General features: G+C 38.2%; 1 protein-coding gene and 2 long non-coding RNA genes across 3 annotated transcripts in view; 1 reads left to right on the top strand and 2 right to left on the bottom strand.

Annotated features, from left to right (window-relative positions):
• LOC127354537 (uncharacterized) overlaps positions 1–23,107 on the bottom strand; it is a 520,620-nt gene that overhangs the window by 145,536 nt on the left and 351,977 nt on the right. The window lies entirely within an intron of this gene.
• gabrr2a (gamma-aminobutyric acid type A receptor subunit rho2a) overlaps positions 1–23,107 on the top strand; it is a 56,383-nt gene that overhangs the window by 19,905 nt on the left and 13,371 nt on the right. The window contains 3 exon segments of the mRNA XM_051383878.1: positions 2,187–2,254; positions 10,014–10,237; positions 17,305–17,387. Coding sequence (XP_051239838.1) covers positions 2,187–2,254; positions 10,014–10,237; positions 17,305–17,387 — 375 coding nt within the window.
• On the bottom strand, positions 5,186–7,236 carry LOC127354522 (uncharacterized). Its single transcript, XR_007881572.1, has 3 exons — positions 7,168–7,236; positions 6,328–6,418; positions 5,186–5,346 (listed from the first exon to the last, which is right to left on the bottom strand). It is a non-coding gene; the product is annotated as an uncharacterized LOC127354522 (long non-coding RNA).

The raw sequence follows: 23,107 nt of genomic DNA, 5'->3' as shown, positions 1-23,107 counted from the left end.
TTGTGATTAGCTTTTAGATGACAGGGTATGTGGCCTTTGTTGGATGTAGAGCCTCTGTTCTTTTTCACTGAAGGTTACTGATATCAAACCACCTCCTCGCCACAAGATCTTGGAACCAGATTACTCTTACTTTTAGCCATAATCATCATGTAACTATGACAACATGTAACATTAGTTATTACGGTACTAATTTTCTAATTTTTGTTTTGTTTAAATTGCATCCATCCCTATTTTAACTATTCTTGTTTTTTCTTTTCTTATAAAATATTTAAAAAACTGCCACACCTTTTCTTTGAAACCAGACCCTTCCTAAATCCCACCCCAACAAAGGTGATGTTTCACTTGATCTTCAGTAAGAAGTCACATACATTTTCTTTAGTCTTTATGCTCTGAGCTCGCTGAGTGAATGACTTTATTGAATTACTTGAACACTGGAAATGCAACACACTTGATGCCATTGTTCCAGTAAGTGAAGAATAATCCCAAACACAGAGATCCCTTCACAGCCCCTCATTTGAAGAGCTTTGGTGACTCTAATCTAGCATTTAGCGTCTCTGATAATCTCTTTGGATTACAGACTGTATAGAAAAGTGATGCAAAGTGGTTCAAATCGCCTGTAAATCTTCCCTCCACTTTAGCTCTATCTATGCAGTGTGTGCATGCTGACTGGTGATATGTGAGAGGTTCACATGTAATGTTGTTATCCGTATGCAGAGGTCAGAGGTCATGGTATATATAGTAAAGAGATATGGAACATTTACAAGAATCCAGTCACAGTAAAGCTGAATGAAATAAAATGAGATGCAGTGAACAGAACACTGGCGCCTCATTTAGTTTGTGAACTGTAGGCATGAGGTGGTTGATATGAATAATGACTAAATGTGTACAAAAACATGCAACAAAGGATATCCCAGCAGCACTTGCAGTACACAAAAAACATATCCTCTGTTTGCAACAGGATTCCCTCTTTCCATTAAAATAACCCATAAACAGAATTCAGATCTGTTTCTGTGGGTCACTTGTTCCACTTCCTGTGGACTTATGTAATGTGTTCTGATCCCTCATTTATACACAGCTAAAGTGACACAGCTGCTAATTCCTGGATTCCACATAAGTTAAATCACACTGAAAGTGGAACAAATGTCACCATGAGTTCACATGGATAAATAAAATTGGTGTCACAAATGCTTTTGTAAAATGTAAATCCTATTCCCTGTATTTGGAACCCCAAAACTCATATTAGTATTTGGCATTGGCATCGGAGAGATTCACCTGGTTATTGGCTCACTGAGTGTTGGGAAACAAACTCTTTATTTTACAAAATGATCTGTATTCTATGAAAGCCCATTTCAGCTAATGTGACTGGGAGAAAAAAAAAAAAGATTATGTAAATCATTATAATGAGAAACTTTCTCAAAATAATGTCTTAGTATTTCAAAATAATGAGATAGTTTGTCAATATTTTGAAATAGTATCATAATAATTTTTACTTAGAATCACAGTTTATTATGAGATGCAATGAAGACCCGCCTTACTTACTGATCTCTGATAATAATACACAGATGTTTAATGGGCTACAACAAGGATTCTACCCAAAAGGTTGAAGGTCAACTTCACTGTGCCATCTCAATGTCCTGGAAAAACACTTATTTGGCCATTATTCAACACCCTAACACCCAGGAATAGAAGGGCAGATTGTTTCACAGCGACACTGAACTGGTGACACTTTTGACTCAAAAGTCAAAGGTCATTGTGATCTAAAAAATATTTTAAGGTCCAGTATGTTTTAGATTTAGTGGGATCTAGCGGTGTAGTTGCAGATTGCAACTCTGTCACTTCACCATCCCCTTTCTAAAACAAAGTAAAAACTACGGTGGCCTTAAAAAAGGCGAATGCCCCTATCCAGAGACAGTATCTGGTGTGCCCGTTCCTGGCTACTGTAGAAACACGGCAGACTCACACACATGTTGACTAGGCCCACACAATGAGTAAACAATAATGAGTACAGTAAGGGCTTGTCAAAGTAGGAAACTCTCAAACACAGTGTGCTCACACTCAGCAGAGGAAGGCAGCCAGCTGGTAGAACTCAGACAGTTCTCTCATAAATCAGCTGGGCAGCACTGCCTGCTGTTTCACAACAGGCTACTTTCACATCTATGTGCTCATGCTGTACCTTTGTCTGGCAGGTCCTGCGATTCCTGTTGGAGTGGACGTTCAGGTAGAAAGCTTGGACAGCATCTCTGAGGTTGATATGGTAAGAAAACTTTTTTTTTTGTTTATCCACACATGTAATGTGACATAATAATCTGAGATAAAGACAAAATGAAACTTTGTAACTGGAAAACAAAAACTAGTGTAGTTGTGGTAGTGTAACAATAGGAAGGAGAAAGGTAAAATAGAATGATATAAGTTTTTAATGATAATAATAGTCTAACATTTATATATGGAGTATTTATCAAAAACAGCAGTTACAACATGCTTTTCAAAAACACAAAAAAAATAAAAATAGTGAAGAGGAACCAAGTGAACTATTTAAAAAAATTGATACGGTAGCAAGAACAAAATGAGGAATGAAGAGACTAATGAAATATCAATGAAACAGCAACAATCATTTAAAAAATCAGTTCCTACAAACAAACACATTTACTAATTAAATGTTGACAACTGAGGACCAAAAGCAGTTAAAAAAAGCAGTGGCCAGTGTTTCCCAACTTTTTGATTGTCTAGACTGCCACCGGTGTTTCTCCCTGTGTGAATTAAGGGTTACTACATTGGGTTTCATGACTTATTAGCATTTTGTTGGTTTGCAGCATGATAGTGGACATTTATCTGGTCTTCACGTATGGTCACTACATCATCAATTATATAAAACTTGCATTTACTTATATGTTTTCCACATGTGTTCAAGCAGGGTAACAAAGAACTCAAGGAAATGGACCCAAATGCAGACTAGGAGAAAGAGGTGGTTCAGTTTAGTTGATTTAATATACAAAATCAAAAACAAAACGCTTAAGGTATCATCAGACAAGCACAGGTCAAAACCAAAGAATAAGACAAACAAGTCCTTGTGAACAGGCAAAAGGTGTATAAAGCAAGCTAAAGTTCAAGAAAACACAGTAGAAGTCAAACCACACTGCAAAACAAAACTGCCAGACAGACCAAGGCTCCATTCCAATCCAGCCCCTACCCATCGTGTGGAGGGTAATTGTCATTCCAAACCAATTTGCCAGAAGTGGAAGTGGGTTACAAGGCCCAAAACAAACAAAATCCTGACACTTACAGATAACTATCTTCTTGTTTATTGAGGGCGCAAAAAGACAAACAAATGTGTTTCAGCTCTAAGCCATTATGAGCATAGGGGCCTCTAACACCATGCAGGCTTAAACATTCACATTCCTCTCAAGAGCAGCAGCTCTTTTGTGTCCTGGTTGGAGGAAACGCCACATACCTACAAATGTGAGTTCTGTGCAGTTACTTCCAAAGGAGAAGTAATAAGTTGTTTACCTCAAATAGACATGTGATATACTATTTATGCAAACATTACAGAATTAGAGGTTGAATTTTGGAAAGAAATTGCTGGTGAAAACAGTACACATGTTGAGTCAACATAATATAAAAGTATTATAATTATTATTATTTAACTTGACTTGATTGCCTGTGTTGTGCAATTTGAAAGACTGTGGAAGAAAAACAAGGACATAATCAGCTTAAGTAAGTGCAAACAAAAAAAAGAAATACAGCCAAAGAAGTGTGGGAGTGAGTTTTCCCTCTGACAAGCGCCAAGCGAGTGTGTGTCGTTGCCCTTTATCTTTATTTATCTTAATCTTATACACAGAACTTAAATTAGATTATTTTGGGTAACAGGTTTATCATTAAGGAACTGGACCTTGATGGTCATGTGTCCTTGAAACAGGCTTCTAAGAAATAGGAAAACCTGAAAAAGATGAATGGTTTATTGTTATGAAATGCAATATTGCTGTTCAAAAGCTTGCCGTATTTATACCCTCGACCTGAAGAGACCCTCCACAGCCATGAGTGTGACTTTGCACACTCATCATTGTGTGGGAGGAATTGGGCCTTAATAAACTTGTGATTGTAGGATAACAAGACACAGGGGGAATCTAATCAGGGTGGGGGAGACAATCAGAACTGGTGGGAAAACACACAAGTACAGGAAGTGGTATAATCACCAAACCCGCCAATAAAAGCAAAAAGTGTGGAAATCTGTAAGGAAATGGCTGTTCCAAACTACACTGTAAAAAAAAAACTAGTTGTTTCAACTAACAAAAGTTAGTGTCCGGGCTGCCTTAAAATTTTAAGTTAGCTGAACTTGTGAAGCTTAGTTGAGACAATTGTGTAATGATTCAAAACAAATAAACTTTTCTAGTCAAATAAACTTAACGTTTAGTTCACATAACTTAATCAAAATTCAGTTCCTATAGAATTCTTTAGTTGAGTCAACACAATCTTAATTTCTTTCAACTGGAATTCCAAAACTGTAAATAATGAATCTACAGTTCAGTCTACCTACAATATCTAGTTTACCTAACTTTATGTTATGTCAACTTCATTATACATTTATATTTGAGTCAACTTTCATAATTTAGTTCTGCTTAAGATTAAATTTATACTACATATTTGGTAATTCTCTTTCAACTTTATTTTAGATTATGCTTAAAGAACTTATCTCTATAGGTTATTGGTTGTTCCAAAGAAACCAAATCAATTCCAGTTCTTCAAAGCTTTAATAAACCAGATCGGCAAGGTAAACACATCAACACATCCCATCAAGTACAAAAGGTTTTGTCCCCAAAAACAACACAAGCTTATGGGTAAAACATCTCTTTAGAATGTGCACAAATGAGTACTCTCTACTCATTACTTCTGTCGCTGTCTTTCATAATGTGAAAAAAATATAAAATAAAATTATGCACACCCAAACGGGTCAAAAAGACTTTCCAGGAAAGACCTCAAACTTAAATTAAATTAAACTTATATTCTTGCAACTGACAATGTCAGTGACCATTACAATAGTGGAACAGAACTGAAAAGAAAACTCTCAGTCTCAGTGTAGTGTCTACACAGTTTTACGAAGAAGTCTATTCCTCAGTCCATGAACCCTTGCAGAGCAGTGCTCACCGCCGATGCTCATGAGAATCTTCTGAATGGTAGTCAATGTTATAGCAGACCCATTAACATAGCTACCGCATGCGAGTAGTCCTTGATGCCATGCAGAATGATCTGTTCCTCCAGGACCACCGATATGTCAAGAAGATCCTCTCCTTCTTTTACTAGGACAATGCCGACATTCATTCCCCTCGTCATGCTGTCCTCCATGTCTGTGGGCTTCACAAAGAAAGGAAAAAATATTTTAGTATTGAGTATTTTTTAGTATTCTTCAGTATTTGTCAAACCGTCTATGAGAAACAAGAACATGTTTCGGCATTATGGCATGCCGTTTAGGAAATTAAATATATATGGAATGAATGTTTGAATATATGGAATGAAAACCGACGTCATCAAGGCACTGGCGCCATCTTTAGTATAGGCCTATCAGCTTCTACCTGAAGTGTTATTTCCACCAATCTCTCCTTCAAGAAAGATGCACAATGTTCTTTCAGCAATGTTTTGTTGAACATGATTACTCATAAGAGGGTGTCCTGGCTGGGGGCTTCGCAGCCTGGTTCGGCGGCTGTGCTGTCCTCGGGCGCGGAGCTCTGCAAAGAGTGATCGGGTCGCCGGGACTGGGCTGCCAGCCGTCTGGGACCTGTACAGCCAGCGCTGCGGGGGGAGGGCGCGGCGCGTCCTCTCTGGCTCCGGCCATCAGGCAGGTGGTTCAGGAGCATCCGAACCAGGACCAGCAGGTTCAGAGACAGCTTCTACCCGCACGCCATCAGACTACTGACCTGCTGAGAAACCCTATACTCACACACTCGCCACGGTAAGCTCTCAGCAGGTAAACAGTGGTCTGAGTCTTAAATGGCGTGTTGCAGCAGGTCAGTGGTCTGATGCTCATTCACAAAACATTGCTGAAAGAACATTATGCATCATTCTTGAAGGAGAGATGTTGGTGGAAATAACACTTCAGGTAGAAGCTGATAGGCCTATACTAAAGATGGCACCAGTGCCTTGATGACGTCAGTTTTCATTTAATATATTCAAACATTCATTCAATATATTCTAAGTTAATTTCCTAAACGGCATGCCGTAACCAAAATTGATAGGGTGAATAAAATGGGGACAGTTTTCCACATACATTGGCATTAAAACATTTACAGCCAGCAACAGAGTTTCATCAGTTCATTCAGTAACAATAACTAAGCTTACCTCTGCAGTCCTGAGGAACTCACAGAGTTTCTTCACGGAGGAAATATGGCAGGCCCCTCAGAATGACAGCCCTTTTTGTTTGGTTGGAATTCTGTTAAAAGACAGAATACATTATTAAAGCCACCAGCAACTCAAGTAGATGTGGCCATGAGGACACCTCACTTTAATAACAATCTATGGCGTGAACTTTGAGAGATTGATTTCAGAGAGATGACAGTGCGTTGTCAACCCTGCATGATGTTAAAAAAAAGTCTAAAATGATGCTATATTACAAGATTTCAGCATTAAGGTAAAATTACATTCATGAGTTTGCACAGGCATACTAACCTAAAAACAGCTTATTGGGAATCATGAGAAAGTTTCAGTGTGACAGAGACACAAGCATCCTCTCAAGTACAGTAACTCACTGTCACTGCTGTGTGCTCACGGTATGAGAGGAGAGCCACTGCTGCTGGAAGAGTTTGTGACTGAGATTACTCTGAGCACGGGAATAAATTACACTTTACTAGCTTGTGAATATTTCTCTTTTCTCTGAATAACGTAACAACACAGACAACGCTCTGTGCCGCTCTGTCTGTGCGCATGCGTGGCTCTTTTTAGCGCCGACATTATCAGTTATGAATGTGTTTTTGTTTTTTTAACTTTGTGAGAAATTGGACGTGAGACCTAGAGTCTCATGGTCATCATGACACACCCCTGAAAAACCAATCCAACCGAGCTGGGTTGAAACTAGCTAACTGTTACAACATCAATATTACTACAAGCTACGTTAGCTACTGCTGACTTAGCAAGTTAGCAAAAGAAAGACAAGACAAAAGCAACTTAATGAACTCAACCCACCTTGATGACAAACTGTGGAGCAGGCACCAGTTTGTTCCTGAGGAGAGAGGAGAGTGTCTCTGTGCAGCGTCACACCGAGCTCACCTGCCGGCCTCGCGCTGCAGACAGGGAGGCGGGGTCACGCGCGACACCGCAGTTACACACAAGTTTAAATCAGAGATATCATTAAATATTAAAATATATATAAATATATTCAAATTATTTCTCTTATTTTCAAATATCTTTTGATATAGGTTTTGCTGAGCTAGAATTTTGTTCAAAACGACATTAATGCTGAACAGACGCAGGTCCATCTGGTTGCTTCTGGTGATTCATGCAAATAAAAGGCTAAACATTTATTATAATACTAATTATAATTATAGAATAATTATGTGCCAAACTCTTAGCTATCACTTAAAGCTAGCTATCTTAGTTACCTCAGATTCCAGCAGGGTAATTCAAACTACCGAATAGATTTGGAAGTGGTGAAAGAGAGAAAATGGCGGACAGCAGGAACGTTTTGTTTGGAGACGTTAGTTGAACGTGCCTACGTCAGCCAATGACAGAAGCAATTATCCGTACATCCTTTTGACTGACATTCTTAATTTCAATTGAATCATGTTTCTTAGTTTGAAAACTTTTCACTAGTTGAGGAGACATAAACACAACATTCTGAGTTATCACAACTGTTTCAATAATTTGTAGTCATACTGACAATGAATTAGAAGTTATCATGACTAATGGGCACAACTAGTTTTTACAGTGTAGTAGAATCACGTTTAATCTGGCAAGATAGTCTTAAAACATATAGAAAGGCCCTCTGTAATGCCAGAGCAGCCTATTATTCAACATTAATAGAATATAATAAGATCAACCCCAGGTTTCTTTTCAGGATTGTAGCCAGGCTGACAGAGAGTCACAGCTCTATTGAACCATTTATCCCTATAACCCTCAGTAGCAACGCCTTTGTGAGCTCCTTCTTCACAAAATTCATACTTAAACATCCAGTTTTGCAACATTAGGAGGCACAAAATATTTGCATTAATGGAATTCAATTTTTATAGGTATATTTTTTATTAGTGTATAATCACCAAGCAACATCTTCCGTGGATGACAAATGGAACTAACAAAAACTGCAGTTCTTCTAACGGCCACTTGAGGCTGGCTCCAGAAGGGAGTCAATATACATAAGGCCTCATATCAAAACGTCCAACTTTGCAGCAGAAATAAACATGTTTGCAGCCCTGGTACAAAAAACGCTTTTGGTCTCTATAGCTAATTTTCCTGTTCGTGACAGCTGTACGAATGTTTGTCCATTTTTGGGCGTAGGCGAAGTCAGGACTGCCAAGATGGCGATGGCCAGAGGCAACCACACTGAGCTTAAGAACAGCTTTGTTGAGAGTGTGATTTCATTACCTTAGAATGCGCTGTTTTTATCTACAGAGGGGCTCTTCTTCTATGGTAAATGGTAAATGGACCTGTACTTGTATAGCGCCTTTCTAGTCTTCCGACCACTCAAAGCGCTTTTACACTACGTGCCACATTTACCCTTTCACACACATTCACTCAGTGATGGCAAAGTCCATCGAACAGAAACTAACTCATTCATACACATTCAATGTACATTGAATGCTGGTTCATTCGGGGTTCAGTATCTCGCTCAAGGATACTTCGACATGTGGTGGCAGGAGCCGGGGATCGACCTTCCGATTAGAGGATGACCCGCTCTTCCTCTGAGCCACAGCCACCCTATGAAATCTACCATGATAAATCATAATTTTTCTACTGTAGCCTAGAAGAGACAAACCAAACTGACTCTGGATGGAGTCTTGTGTGGGTTTTGTGGCCATTGTAGATTCTCCTACACGCTTGGAAGGTGAGCGGTATTCAGTTGGTTGCAATCTGCAACTTCACTGCTAGATGCCACTAAATCCTACACACTAGTCCTTTAATTATAATAATAAAACATTTTATTTATGAAGTGCTTAAGGTAATATAAAATAATGGAAACCAGCATCTGCCAAGGAGGGAAAAGGGAGGAAGCAAAGAAGCGAGGGAGGACAAAAGACAAAAATTGACATACACTCAAAACCAAGATGATGGTATGTCTTGGTAACTGGTCAGCAGTCATGTAAATTGTACATTATTACTGATATGGTCCTTTAAAATGAGACAACTGGTATGTTAGAAGAAATAACACCTTTGTCCTGTCTCAAATGGAAAGTTGGCTGCACAAGCAATAAAACACACCCATGCTCAATTCAATACACTCAGGAGTGTTCCACTTTAGTATTATTTGGTCTGATAAGAGCAGTAGTTTATGGTGGCTACTATCAACCTCTGTTTGTTCTTTTAATTACTTTTCTAGTGCTACTGTTACACTACATTTTAACAGATCACAGATAAACATGTCAGTGCTTTTATTGAATTGATGCAAGAAGTAAAGCCAGCATACAGTTCTGCAGATATATTTGCTGTTTCCTGCATGTGGTCCCATTTCAGTTATTGTCAGTCCAGCTGCCTAATGATGCTGTCTTTGAGGTAAGATGAGACTTTATTGATCCCCAAGGGGAAAATGAAAGCAACTCAGGCACAAAGAGGTTGGTAACACAAGTGCAATTTGTGGCCACAGTTATATTGCCTCTTTAAAACAGAGTTTGAGCTCCTTTAGCTTCCATAATGTGACGAAATTTGATTTGGTCATACAAAAGTGAGTGTGGAAAATGTGTTCTTTAGGTCATCAGGTCTTCAGTCAGCGAAGTCATTTGTTTTGACAAAATTATACCAAACTAAAAATTCAGTGTGTTGAAGTATTGTTTGGTAGTGAATATCCAGTGTCTTACGCACTCTTTCTTCAATTCCACCAGGACTTTACCATGACTCTATACCTGAGGCACTACTGGAAGGACGAGCGCCTGTCGTTCACCAGCAGCACCAACAAGAGCATGACATTTGATGGTCGCCTGGTGAAGAAGATCTGGGTTCCCGACGTATTCTTTGTGCACTCTAAGAGGTCCTTCATCCATGACACGACCACCGACAACATCATGCTGCGTGTCTTTCCTGATGGACATGTCCTGTACAGCTTGAGGTCTGTAGCATTTCAGCATCTGACATATATTTTCAGACCCATGTTGATCTGCCTCACAGGGTTTCTGCTGCTCAACTGAAGTTTTTAAATTAAATTCCTTTGCAGCAGAAAGTTTTCCAATCTCTTTCACAGCAGACATTTTAACTTGTTATAGCAGGAGAAGCACAGGTGTAATTTAGGGACGCACCAATGGGGAAATTCTGATGATACCGATGTTTAAAATAACAATTTGGCTGATACCAATCCTTTTTTATTGTTATTTATTAACTCTTGTGCCAGGAAACAAAGAAATCTGTGCCAGTGCTGGAAAATGGAGGTGATTATTTCACCAATATCCAGGTTGGAAATAACCAACACAACATTTAGCCAGCGCAAACTTGATGCGACACAACAGATATCATCTTATTTGCCAATAGGCCAATATCAACAAGGTGGATACCAATGTTCAGATTATATATCGGTGTGTCTTGAGTGTAATTTTTGTATAATCACTCAATTCCAGTAAGTGTCACAGTAAGCCATGCCACTGAGCCACAACAATGGTTTCCATTCATCTGTGTGCATTATTTGATTTGATGCCATTGCAGGGTAATGAGTATAAGTGCAGAAAAGTCCTTTGACAAAAAATAATTGACTTGATGTTCACTGAGATGGATTAACACAAGCAGAGTTCAGTAATGATTTTCATACCTCAAAAACCAATGGATACCTAGAACCTAAGAAAACATATATAAAGTATTTCAAATGTCTAAAATATAGTAGCCTACTTTGTAATGTATAGAGACAACTAGATTTCTAGTAAATGGACTTGTAACATGCAAAAACCGCTGTTACTGTCCTTTAAAACAATTAACAGAAGAAACTGTGCGATGCCATGCATCTGTCTAAATAAAGCATGATTTCAATCACATATGATATGATGCCTGTTTCATATTATATCAGGAAATATGTCAGGAAAACAGCCATGATTTTTTTTCATTGTAAAAGTCCAAACCTTCATTTTTAAGGCTTTATGTGTCCCGCTGCTGAATAAACCAACTTGTCACACTGATTATCTGGTCATCATGGCACCTGTCAGTGGGTGGGCAGCAAGTGAACATCTTGTCCTCAAAGTTGCAGGAAAAATGGGCAGTGTGAGGATTTGAGTGACTTTGACAAGGGCCACACTGTGATGGCTAGACGACTGGGTCAGACCATCTCCAAAACTGCAGCTCTTGTGGGGTGTTCCCGGTCTGCAGAGGTCAGTACCTATTAAAAGTGGTCCAAGGAAAGAACCGGAGACAGGGTCATGGGGGGCCAAGGCTCATTGATGCACGTGGGGAGCAAAGACTGGCCAATGTGGTCTGATCCAACAGACGAGCTACTGTAGCTTAAACTGCTGAAACAGTTAATGCTGGTTCTGATAGAAAGGGGTCAGAACACACAGTGCATCACAGTTTGTTAGTCTGGGGGAGCACAGTTATGGCTGATCGATGTATATTAATCAACACCGCCTCCATATGCTGACTTTGTCACTCTTTATACTGCTGACAAATTGAAAGATCTGGCAGGATAACATTTCACTGTGATTGTACCTGACAACAGGTGACAAATAATTAATTGACTGATAATGAGGTGGGTCAGTCTGCCTGAAAGAGCTGCTAACCCTGATAGAATTTCATTAGCCTGAGCTTTATTGGAGAGTTTTCCTCTGTCAATGTAAAAGTGATTCTTCAGAGGCTTTCTCAAGAATAAAATTCTGAGGAATTCACAAAACTTGTCATTGCCTGTCATTGAAATTTTGCAGTGTTTTTCTGGACATTTCGGTGAAGGTGAATGTCATATATTCAAATCATGCTGCAGTGTCCGACATTTTTCACCCCACCTTTCTGCATGACCTGTAAAATCAAACTACCTTTCTCTCCATGACTAAAATCCTAATGGTCTCCACTTATGTTTGACTCCTCACTGACCTGTTTGCACAGGAATCATCACATTTAGGAAGGAAGATTAGGATTAACCGGATACTTGCTTGAAAAAATACTGGATTTTTAGTTCAGACAAATGAATCTTCTTATTGTACTGGCTTTCTGACAGTGTCATCATCATACCCCATAAAATTCTCTTCTTACTCATACTTATTTTTCACACATCAAAAGTCTCAAACAGTATATGAGAATTATGAGAGACAATACTGCAGACAATAAAGTAGTTACATTTTAATTGATCAATATCAATTTATTGGCACATTCTGAGCCCATCGTACTGTTTTTTTGTAATGTTGACAATGTACAAACTGAAGCTTACTATGTTTTTAGGGATCAAGGAAAAGTATTTATTATACAACACATAGTTGTACATCAAAACATAAGAAAAAACTAAATATATATATGTATACACAATTATACATTTATACATGCAAGTATACCATGGTATACAAGAAAATATTACTCCCTTAAAAATTAAACCAAATCAGACATCATTCAATGATGTTTGAGCAATTAAAACCAAAAACATAACATTAAAATAAAAATGTAGCAAGTTTGAAGGAACTACCAGCCACTGCCATGGCTAAAACAACCTTTGAATGCCTTTTTTCTGGATTGAGATATCATTTAATCTCTAAACTGTACATTTTTTCTGATCCAAATGAGCCTACAGGTTGGTGTGTACTGTGCGGAGGTGCTCATTAAAGTAAGCTGTCAGCCTGAAACATGACTCACAAAATGGGGAAAAAATGTCTCAAAATAATTCATGAGCTTGTGTCATGGATTTGGAGATGTGGAGTTGAGCTCAACAAACAGAACTTCAAACATCGCCAGAAGACCGCTCCATTCTCCCGTTTGTGTCCCCTGCTGCATCGTGCAAAAAGGAGAGAATCGCTTGACACGATGGGGAATAAGAAAGTAATTAAACTAGAGCAAAACAAGCATACTAGTAAATAAGTAGATGACTTAACACACACACTGTTTTCTCTGGCTGCAGACTGAAGAACAGCAGAACATACAGATATGATTGCACATTGATTTATTATCTTGTGTAATGAAAGTCATTCAGGGCTCAGTAGTGGCTAAATAACTTTATTTGTTCCATCTTGTATTTAGTGTACTTTAGCACTGATTGAACAGCTGGATAAATAAATGTATTAAAACCATGGCTAAATTAAGATGCCAGGGAGCCCCAGGACAAAAATAAAATGCCCCATCCCAAATCCCCATTGCTTCCACTCTGTGTGAAGTTTTTTCTGTGAATAGTATTAGTTTCAGGATTGCTGTGTGGTAGTTTGTTTAAACACAAATCAATTTAAGTACATGCAATACAAAAACACAAAACTGAAATAATGAAATAATGATGGTAACACACAGACCCTCCTCAATAATAGTAGGGGTGCACGATAATTATTGGCCCGATAACTATCGGCCCGATAACAGGAAATGATTACGTCATTCCGATAAGTCCGATATCATGATGAATAGCCCCGATAACATATATAATTTTGTCCCATTATCATTCAGGTCTCCCATTATGAGACCTGAATGGCCTGCAGTGAAAGCTGCGTTCAAGTGACATTGTCGATTGTGTGGGACTTTTTCAACGTTTCTGAAGAAGACAGGTCGCTTGTTATTTGTAACAAATGTTCCAAGCAAGTTCCACGAGGAGGTAAAAGTAGCACGAGCTTCAATACGTCAAACCTGATAAGTCACCTGAAACATAGCCATCGCTTTGACGGAGTCTCTCTCTCTTTCTCTTTCTCTCTCTCTCTCTCTCTCTCTCTCTCTCTCTCTCTCAATGATAAAACAACTGAACCTCATTTACTTTAGTGAAAAGGTATTAATTTGAATGGAACCATAAGCCAAAATAATTAAACTTAATTTTTGTTACTATGGAATGCACTTTTTCAGTTTGTTTACACAGACAAGTGTAACTTGTGTCAGTGCATTATGCACATTTTATTTATTGTTATTGAGGAATGCACTTTTTTCGATTATGTTTACATAGAAATGTTTGAATCTAACTTGTGTCAGTGCATCAATTTTCTATATATATTTATTTTTTTGAACTTCTGGAATGCACTTTTTCAGTTTGTAATCCCAATGCATGTATTCACATCAGTTCAAGGGGAAAGTTATCGGTTATAGGTATCGGTTTTTAAAAAAAGTTATTGTGCATCCCTAAATAAAAGTAATACATTTTATTTATATAGCACTTGAAAACAGCAGTTCCAAAGTGCTTCACAGGTAACAAAAATGGAAACGTATAATATACAAAAACAGCAACCAATAAAAGCAATAGAAAGACTATACATAATGGTACCCAAAGATGCATAGTATTACACAGCAGATAATATATAATATAAAAGAATTATAACAAATAAAACAAAATGAATACAAACAAAACCAATTACATTTGCAAAACAACAGACACAAAAATGCATTTGGAACAGTGGCCATTTTCAAAGGGATCCCTTTAACTCTGACCTCAAGATTTCTGGATTCAAATGGGTTGTATGAATACCAAAACCAACCCAAAGCGTCTTTATATCATCCATGTTTTTGTATTTCCTCTTGCCTGGATTACTGTAACTCCTCATTTTCCTGTCAAAGCGAGTCTGCAATTATTCAACGTCAGCTGGTGCAAAACATGGCTTTTGACGAATACTAAATGATAAGAGCACACCACCCCCATTCTGGCTTCCTGTATGCTTCAGAATTCAATTCAAGATCCTCCTGATCACATTCAGAACCCTCCATGGCATGGCATCTTGTTATTTCCAAGCTTATTACCCAATACTCAGCACCAAGATTACTCAGATCTGCAGACCAACTGCTTTGGAGGATCTAGTCATAAATGGAATATAATATTCAAAGGTAGTTCACTGTAGTTTCTACTACACACAGCCTGTTCTCATTCCCAGGTCGTCAAATACAGATGCTCAGTTAATTGCAATCTGCAACTTCACCACTATAACCACCTTTCCCACAATACTATTTGTTCCCCAAAACTGCATGGGATTAGCATAAAGTGGGCACGTCTGCAAAGTGGACACACAACGTTCAAACCCAGAGAAATGTGCAAATTTGTTCAGGTAACAGTGCGTTTCCTACTTGCCTTTAGTTGCTATAACTTCCAGGTAAACAGGGGATACACTAGATATGTTGGAGGATGAGAAGAAGTTGGCGAACATGACCAACCGTAGCATGAATAAAACTTTAATACATGACCACATCTGAACAATTTCTGCCTGAGATAGATTTTCATAAGCAATGGTTGTTTAACAGTGGGGACAACAACTTCCATGATGCCACACTACTTATCAACGTCATCAAACTACTTCTATTATCTTTTGTCATCTGATTTGAAACCCTAGTGGCAGAAACATGACTCCAATTGAATGGTAATAGACCTTTTTCTATAGCAGCCATAGTGACATGAAATAGTAGGGTAAACCAAGACACTAAATCAAGACTGTCAAAGGACACCGAGCAATACTAAAACCAGGCAGAAACAGCAGTAATCTCCCATCTGAAAACCTCTTACTCCTGATGCCGGCACAGTGCCTTTCAGTACCTAATCACAGGTCAGATACGCCTCATTTAGTAATCAGCACACCTGGGTAGAGCTAGAGGCAACAGAAGAGGAAAAGAGCCAAACAGACAGACACAACACTGTGTTTATCCTACTATTTAACATCAAAATGGCTGCTGTGAAAAAGGTATATTGTGTTCTTTGTGTGCTGGATGTGTTAACAGGCATCTGTAGGCCAACATATTAGCTATAACAATTGTATAAGTTAAAATGTTCAGCTTGTTGTGGAGTTCTGCCCCGTAATACAGCTTTAAAGCTGCAGTAGGTAACTACTATAAGAAATACAACAACTAGAATTGAACCAAAATCAACAATAAATATTTGCAAAATATCTTAAAGCTGCAGTAGGTAACTTTAAAAAAAAAAAGTTTAGTCATATTTGCTGAAACTTTCACTATATCCGGACAGTAGTACACGAGACTGATAATGTGTGAAAAAATCAGGTTCCCAATGGCATTTTCAAGAAGATATAAAGACGCTTTGGGTTGGTTTCTTGATGATAGTTGATTGTTGCGTCTAATTCCTCGCGTCCCAAAGCAACTGTATTTGTAGCCTGCGAATGAGACTCAACAACAACATCTTTCTCACCTCTGATTGGTTGTTTTTGTTCAGGTTATTTTTATAAAAATGACCTACTGCAGCTTTAAGAAGCGGATAAAATGTGTATTATGTACTGTGTAAACCGAGGAGCCTGGGATAATAAATCAAGTGTAACAGTGAGTCTAGTTCTGACAATTAGATATTATTGCCTTAACATGAATATGAGGGTAGTCTTATGAAAGTAAAGCAGAAATTCATAGCATACGCATAAAGGAGTGTTTGTCTCTTTGAAAATGTCTCTAGACTACATGTGTGCCTTTGCACAGCTGAAACAAAAGACAGATAAATAAATACAACAATGTCTGCAAGTGACTTACTCAGCTGTGTTTTTATCAAACACATCTTTGGAAAAAACAAAATTGCTCCGGACCATCTGATCTGTATTGACGCTCTCCTCTGGTGTTGCAAACAATGTTGTTGTGAGCCATTAAATTACCAGGTGCTCTTGTAGGTGGGAAAATGTTTGCTCACTTGCAACAGAATTATCACTCTCCAAGGACACATCACACACACTTGATCTGTGTCAGCATGAAAACAGGGCCTTCAATCTGGAGAAAACAGTATTCTGTGTTAACACTGTTTTCAAATGAAACAATTTCATTTACAATAAATGATAAGTGTTCTTCTTCAGATGGTAATATGTACCGGTATATTTATATATGTATATGTATAGGAGAACTACTGTGTACGTCTGCATGCAACCTCTGCCCAGTCCTGATTAGTGTGTAATTATGAGCCCATATAGTCAATCTGCGTTTGATTTAGGCATAAAAACACACAAAAGATAATCCTGGCATTTCCTGCGTTACTGGAGGCCTTTTCCAGTAACTATGTGGTTGAAATTAGGGAATATACGCAGTAGCATGACTCACCACTGTATGTCTGTTTCTGTTGTTGGACAGGGTGACAGTGACAGCAGCCTGTAACATGGACTTCAGCCGCTTTCCTCTGGACTCTCAGACCTGCTCTCTGGAGCTGGAGAGCTGTGAGTAGATATTTAATTCATGGTTACAAAACAGTCACTTTCTTGGCCAGTCCACAACAAAATAAAGAGAGATGTTCAATTGTCACAGCTTGTATGGTTTTAGTTGAATTCACAGTGAGAAGACAGTGCTAGATATGTCAAATATTTATTTAAAGCTGCAAGAATCCACCAGGCCTGAACAAAAACGACCAATCAGAGGAGAGAAAGCTGGTTGATTGTTGAGTCTCATTCTCAGGGCATCAAAAACAGACACTTTGGGACCCTGGGAATGAGACTCAACAATCGACTATCCTCAAGCTTCCAACCCAAAGCATGTTTTTATCTTTCTCTGCTCTGATTGGTTGTTTTCGCCCAATGGATTCTTGCAAATACCATTAGGAGCACTAGGAGGAACCAGAGGAACCTGATTGTTTCACAGATTATCTGTCTCATGTTCTACTGTCAGGATATAGTGAAATTTTCATCAAATATGTCAGAAAGTTATTTTTAGAAAAGTTACCTACTGAAGCTTTGAGGGTATATAAGTCAACTTAAATCTTTTTTTCCATAACTTAATATACAGAGATTGAATGTTTAAATTTGTAAAAGAATGAACTCAAACTGTTAAATGTTGTTTCTTAACATTTAAGAATGAAGAGACACACTGTGAAATTCAAAAATCACATACAAAAATTAGGAGAGGGAACCAGGGCACCAGCTCATTTATGCCTCAACATCTAAATGCAAAAGCAAAATAGGGTTAAGAGCACTGAATTACCACCATGTGTAATGGGGGCTACAACCAGACAGCAACTGTCTATAAATCATCTTTATAAAAAAATGGAGTAAAAGTGGTAGCTGGACTAAATCCAGCTAAAATGCTTACAAAAACGGCAAATGAATTAAAACCTGGAGGCAGCAGCACTCACTCTATTATCATCCACACACTTTACAGAGTAAACAGTACAATGAAAACTAAGACAAACAGAAGAAAAGTTCAAAGTAGAAGTCCTGAAGTAAGAATAGTAGAGGTAAGGTTATCAGTCTGAGGTCAAATACAATTAAATGTAGGCTTGGTATGAAAGCTCCAAAACTGTTCAATTCTCTGGGCAGAATTCTTCCCATAGGCTACTTGTGGGTTATCTGAGGTGAGGAGATATTGGCTGGCACCTAAACTGTGATTCAAAGAAAGCCAGGGAGAGTTTTATTCTGGTCCAGTCGATCTTAAATGAGAATACATGCTGGCCCTAAAATACTTAGTATTTTTCCTGATTAACAGAATATAACATATCAGAATTACTTGGAAAGAGTTCACAGCCAGTGGGCCCACCTGACCTGTGTTAAAGTATTCTCTAGTAGTCCCTATTACTGTCTCTAAAGGGCTCTTCTCACTGACCAGCTTCAGTGATTTCAGGTAAGTTAGCTGGATGAGAGGGCAGGGCATACCTGAAAAGAGACAAGAGAAAGATTGACAACAGTGTCAGTCTTTTTAAATTCTTTATTTCTGAGACATCAAAGATATTCCCAGGAAAGACCCCGCACATACCAGGGGCCATTTCACAAAGCCTTCCCACACATATAAGATTAAACGTACACCCTCTGATGTTTTAAACTCAACTGTGTGCACAACATCAACAGCTCGCTGGGAAGACATTTGGGGATTTGAGGTTGCTAAGGGGCACTATTCCAAAATTACAGAGTGTATAGATAAAAGCTATTCACAAAGCCTCCTCCAGTTCTGAAGGTAAAGAACGGCTCACAGTAGGGGGCCAGACATTTGGAAACTTTATGGGTTTCTTAAGCAGAGAAGAAGATGGCTGCAGGAAGTGACAGAACATGTTTATCAAAAGGTTGTTTGTGATATTAATCACAGTCAAAAACAATTCAGTGTTGCACCATTAAGCCTCAGTTTTAATAAAGTTATATTTAGTAATAGTCATTTATTCAATGTTTTTGTTGTGAAAACATCCATAATTATACAAGATATCTGTCAATTAACAAACAAATCCATCTAAAATTACACAACAAATACTTCATTTTTACAAAAAAATATAGACATTATAGACAGATTATTACACATTATATAACATATTTGAACTGTCTTTTTATGTGAAAATATTTTTAATTGTCTTTAAATAGGCAGTACATTTACAGGCTTTTTTTTTTGGGTAATTTTATTAATCCATTTCCATCTTAAAAAATACAGAAACTGGAAAATCCACAGAAACTTATAGAATTTTGCAGCAGCAGTAAACATGGCTGGCATGGCTATGCAAGGCTGGTTTTCATTTAATCAAAATTGTAATCCAAACACTTATTTTTTGGTTCAGAGGTGGACCCAAATCCAAGACACAGATTGGAGGCAAGGATAGGAGGCAAATAAAGTTAAACATGTTTACTGAAATAAAGTGGGGTAGCTAGTGATGGCAGAGGGTTGAGGAGCAAGGATGATGGCATGAGAAGGATGTAAAGACACTTGGGGTACATGATTGGCTGAGTAACACAAAGAACAGAGTGTAAAACTGAGCTACACTACCACTGTAGTAGAACAACAATCTGCCACTAGATGTGTGTAGAGCTGAGTTAGAGGTAGTATGCACCGACGAGTGAAAGCGAGGCCGGTAAACAGACCAGAGTGGTGATGAGCAGCTCTAAACTCCCTTTAAGAAATGACATTGACATTTAAACAATGCTTTACGTGTCCATAACAACTTGTTATTCTAGAAGCACAAGATAAAGTGTGTCATATGTCCACAGTCTGATCAATTCGGCATCAATATAATCCATAAAGATAAACTTTTTGGCTATTTTGTCTCCTCAATTTTGTCTGGGAATAAGAGGCCGGCCGTTTTAATAATAATTATTCTTCACTAAAGTAAGTGCTGCTGGTGGACTACATATCTGTTCACTGTTTATTATTATGTATGTGTGTCGGTATTTCAGGGTTTTTTTTGCCGTTACCATAGTAACTACCTGTATGAAAGTGAAATATCATTAAAGAATGCGGTTAGAGGTGCTACACAAACACTGAAGGGCAGAAAGTTTGATCATCTTCATTAACTAATACAACTTATCAATACATCTGTAGAGTGCTCCCACCATTGTATGTATATTCCAGGTGTGTGTCACCTCTTTTATACATCATGGGTTCCAAAAATATTGAAAAGACATCTGTGTTTCCTTGCTCATAGCCTCCTCTCTCCTCTAGATGCAATTTAGGAAGTGAGATTGAGATCCTTCAAGATGGCGCACTGAGATTGAGTTCCGGGTCACAGGTAGGAGGATGGAGGACAGAGTAAACGAGGAGGCACAAAATAGAGAAGTCCCCTAAATTGCATGTGGAGGGGACCGATGGAAGTAGAAGAGGCGATTAGAGGAATCAAGGATGTACAAACTGAGAAAGGCCTAGAGACAGACCAAAGCACAGGTGACACAGGGAGGGAGAAAAACAAGGGGAAATGGATGACAATGACAAACACTCACCAAATTGCATAGAATCTTTTCTATCCCCCAAGAAGAGGTGCAACCATGACTTTTTATGAAGTACCTGTATGTGCCAGTCTGGTCTATCTTAAGAGGCAGTGGGCATGTGATTGGATGACAGGTGAAAAAAGAGGCAGGTGACAACCCCAAATGCCATTGCGATAGTGTGAAATAGTGACATTATGAAAAGTGACTTGTGAATCAATTCTTATGAAAAAATAAAAAGGGTTATCGGGGAAAATGCTGTTAAAAGGTAATTTGAAATTCAAATTAAATTATATTATATAATTAAATGAAAATGAGAATATGATGGATTAAATCATATTTGAGTTTTAATAAACAGAACAAATGCCAGTAGACTGACTGCGGAGAGCTACATCACAAATGCAGGTTGCTCTTTGTGTCAGAGGACATATCATGAGACCAAAACAGAAAAGAGAGAGGTTTGACTTTGTTTTGTGATCAATGAGTCCTAAAAAAATAAAAGCCTTTGATTAATGGGCTTAACACCTACGCATTTCAACTAAGGTAGCTTCTAACCGAAAACCGAAAAACCTCATTAAATCCACTAAGTAGTTTGGCCGAGAGTCACATTACCACATATCTGATGGAACACAGCAGTGAATGGCTGGAGAGCTCTTCAACTACCTGCCCCGCCCACAACACATACACACAGACAAACACAGGGGCACCTTTTCCACCAAATCACCTCTGGTTCTTGAACCAGTTCTGTTTCAGATCTTTGGAAGCTAGCTACTGTAAAATATGACCCACCAAGTTTTGTTCCTGAGGAACCAACTGAAGAATCTGTCGAAACGATACGTATACAGGGATTACGATTCAATATATTGTGACATACTGCGATACTGTAAGCAAGGCGACATATTGCTTTTTTTCAATCTAATTTTAGGAAAATTGTCGTAGTATAAAGAACACACCACCATATGCATACAATCTGAAACAGTGTTTTTGAAAAACCATAAAGTATCATAAAAACAAAAATATTGTGATTCAATATTGTTCGATCATTTCTTACACTCCTATTCCAAACCAATTTATTTTTGGTCGAAATGCTTCGAGCAGTACAAAACTATAGTTGCATGAACCGGAATAGAGACAGTTTTCTGTTCGTGGAAAAGCCCTAAGAACAAGGAACACACTTCAATCATTTATTCATGTGATTATTTATTTGATATTTATTTAATATTGAATACTCTACTCATATACATGTAGGAGTCTTCAGCCATGCTAGCAACCTGGCTGGCTTAGTCCAGTCAATCGACATATAAAAGATTGCATCTCTACTTCCCCACACTGTATAAAACTTACACCAAAATATTCTGGATACAGCTGCTGCCATCTTGCGCTGGTGATGTCATTTGGAGCCAGATCAGATGATCTTGATTGGCACTGCAGTATCAAAGGACTGCCCGAAATCCCCTTTTTATTGCTTCAAATAACTAATTAAAACTAGGGATGATCAAGGTGTTTTAGCCCCCGATCCGAGTCATTAAATGTTGAAGTCCGAGTCCTGGCTACTTGGATTTTTTTTAGATAACACAGTGCACATTTTAAGTACATTAAAGTTGTTAAAATCAATCCAATGTATATGTTTGACAATTGAATAGCTCTGCATTGCCTTAGGAAATGCTTAATTCTTTTTTCTATTTTTAGTTTAGTTTAATATTTGATTTTTCACATAATAAAGTATGAAATAACCTCTGTAATCTTTTGGTCTTGTTGCTGGAGTTTCTCTCTCCAGTGGCTTCGGTGCAGCTTTTACCTGGGTTACCTGAATGAACTGTCTCTCTAAATGTTTTGCACGAATTACATTCATTAATTACTTTTATTGGCTTTTTCTTCGCGGCACTTTTGTTGCACAGTGACTGTACTGGCACCATGCATGAAAGCTGATGTAAAACAAAGGATCGGATCGGATCAATAAAGGTCAATACAGCCGATACCGCTCAGTTAAAAAATGTCTTGATCGGTGCCAATACCGATCGCTGAGATCGCCTAATTAAAAACGAACCAATCCAAAAAATCACTTGAACAAACACTTGAACATACATCAACGTGATAAGAACTATCTAAAATGTTACTATTATTATTATAAACTAACAATTGGATGGATTGCCATTATGTTTTCAAATAGAGTCAACTTTATTGCCACATACAACCGACACACTACAATGTACAGTGAAGTGTCCTCTGCATTTAACCCACCTTAAGTTCTAGAAACAGTGGGCAGCCACTGT

The sequence above is a fragment of the Dicentrarchus labrax genome, unplaced genomic scaffold (assembly GCF_905237075.1).
Source record: "Dicentrarchus labrax unplaced genomic scaffold, dlabrax2021, whole genome shotgun sequence".
Taxonomy (NCBI): Eukaryota; Metazoa; Chordata; class Actinopteri; family Moronidae; genus Dicentrarchus; species Dicentrarchus labrax.
This window is presented reverse-complemented; position numbering and strand designations above follow the sequence as displayed.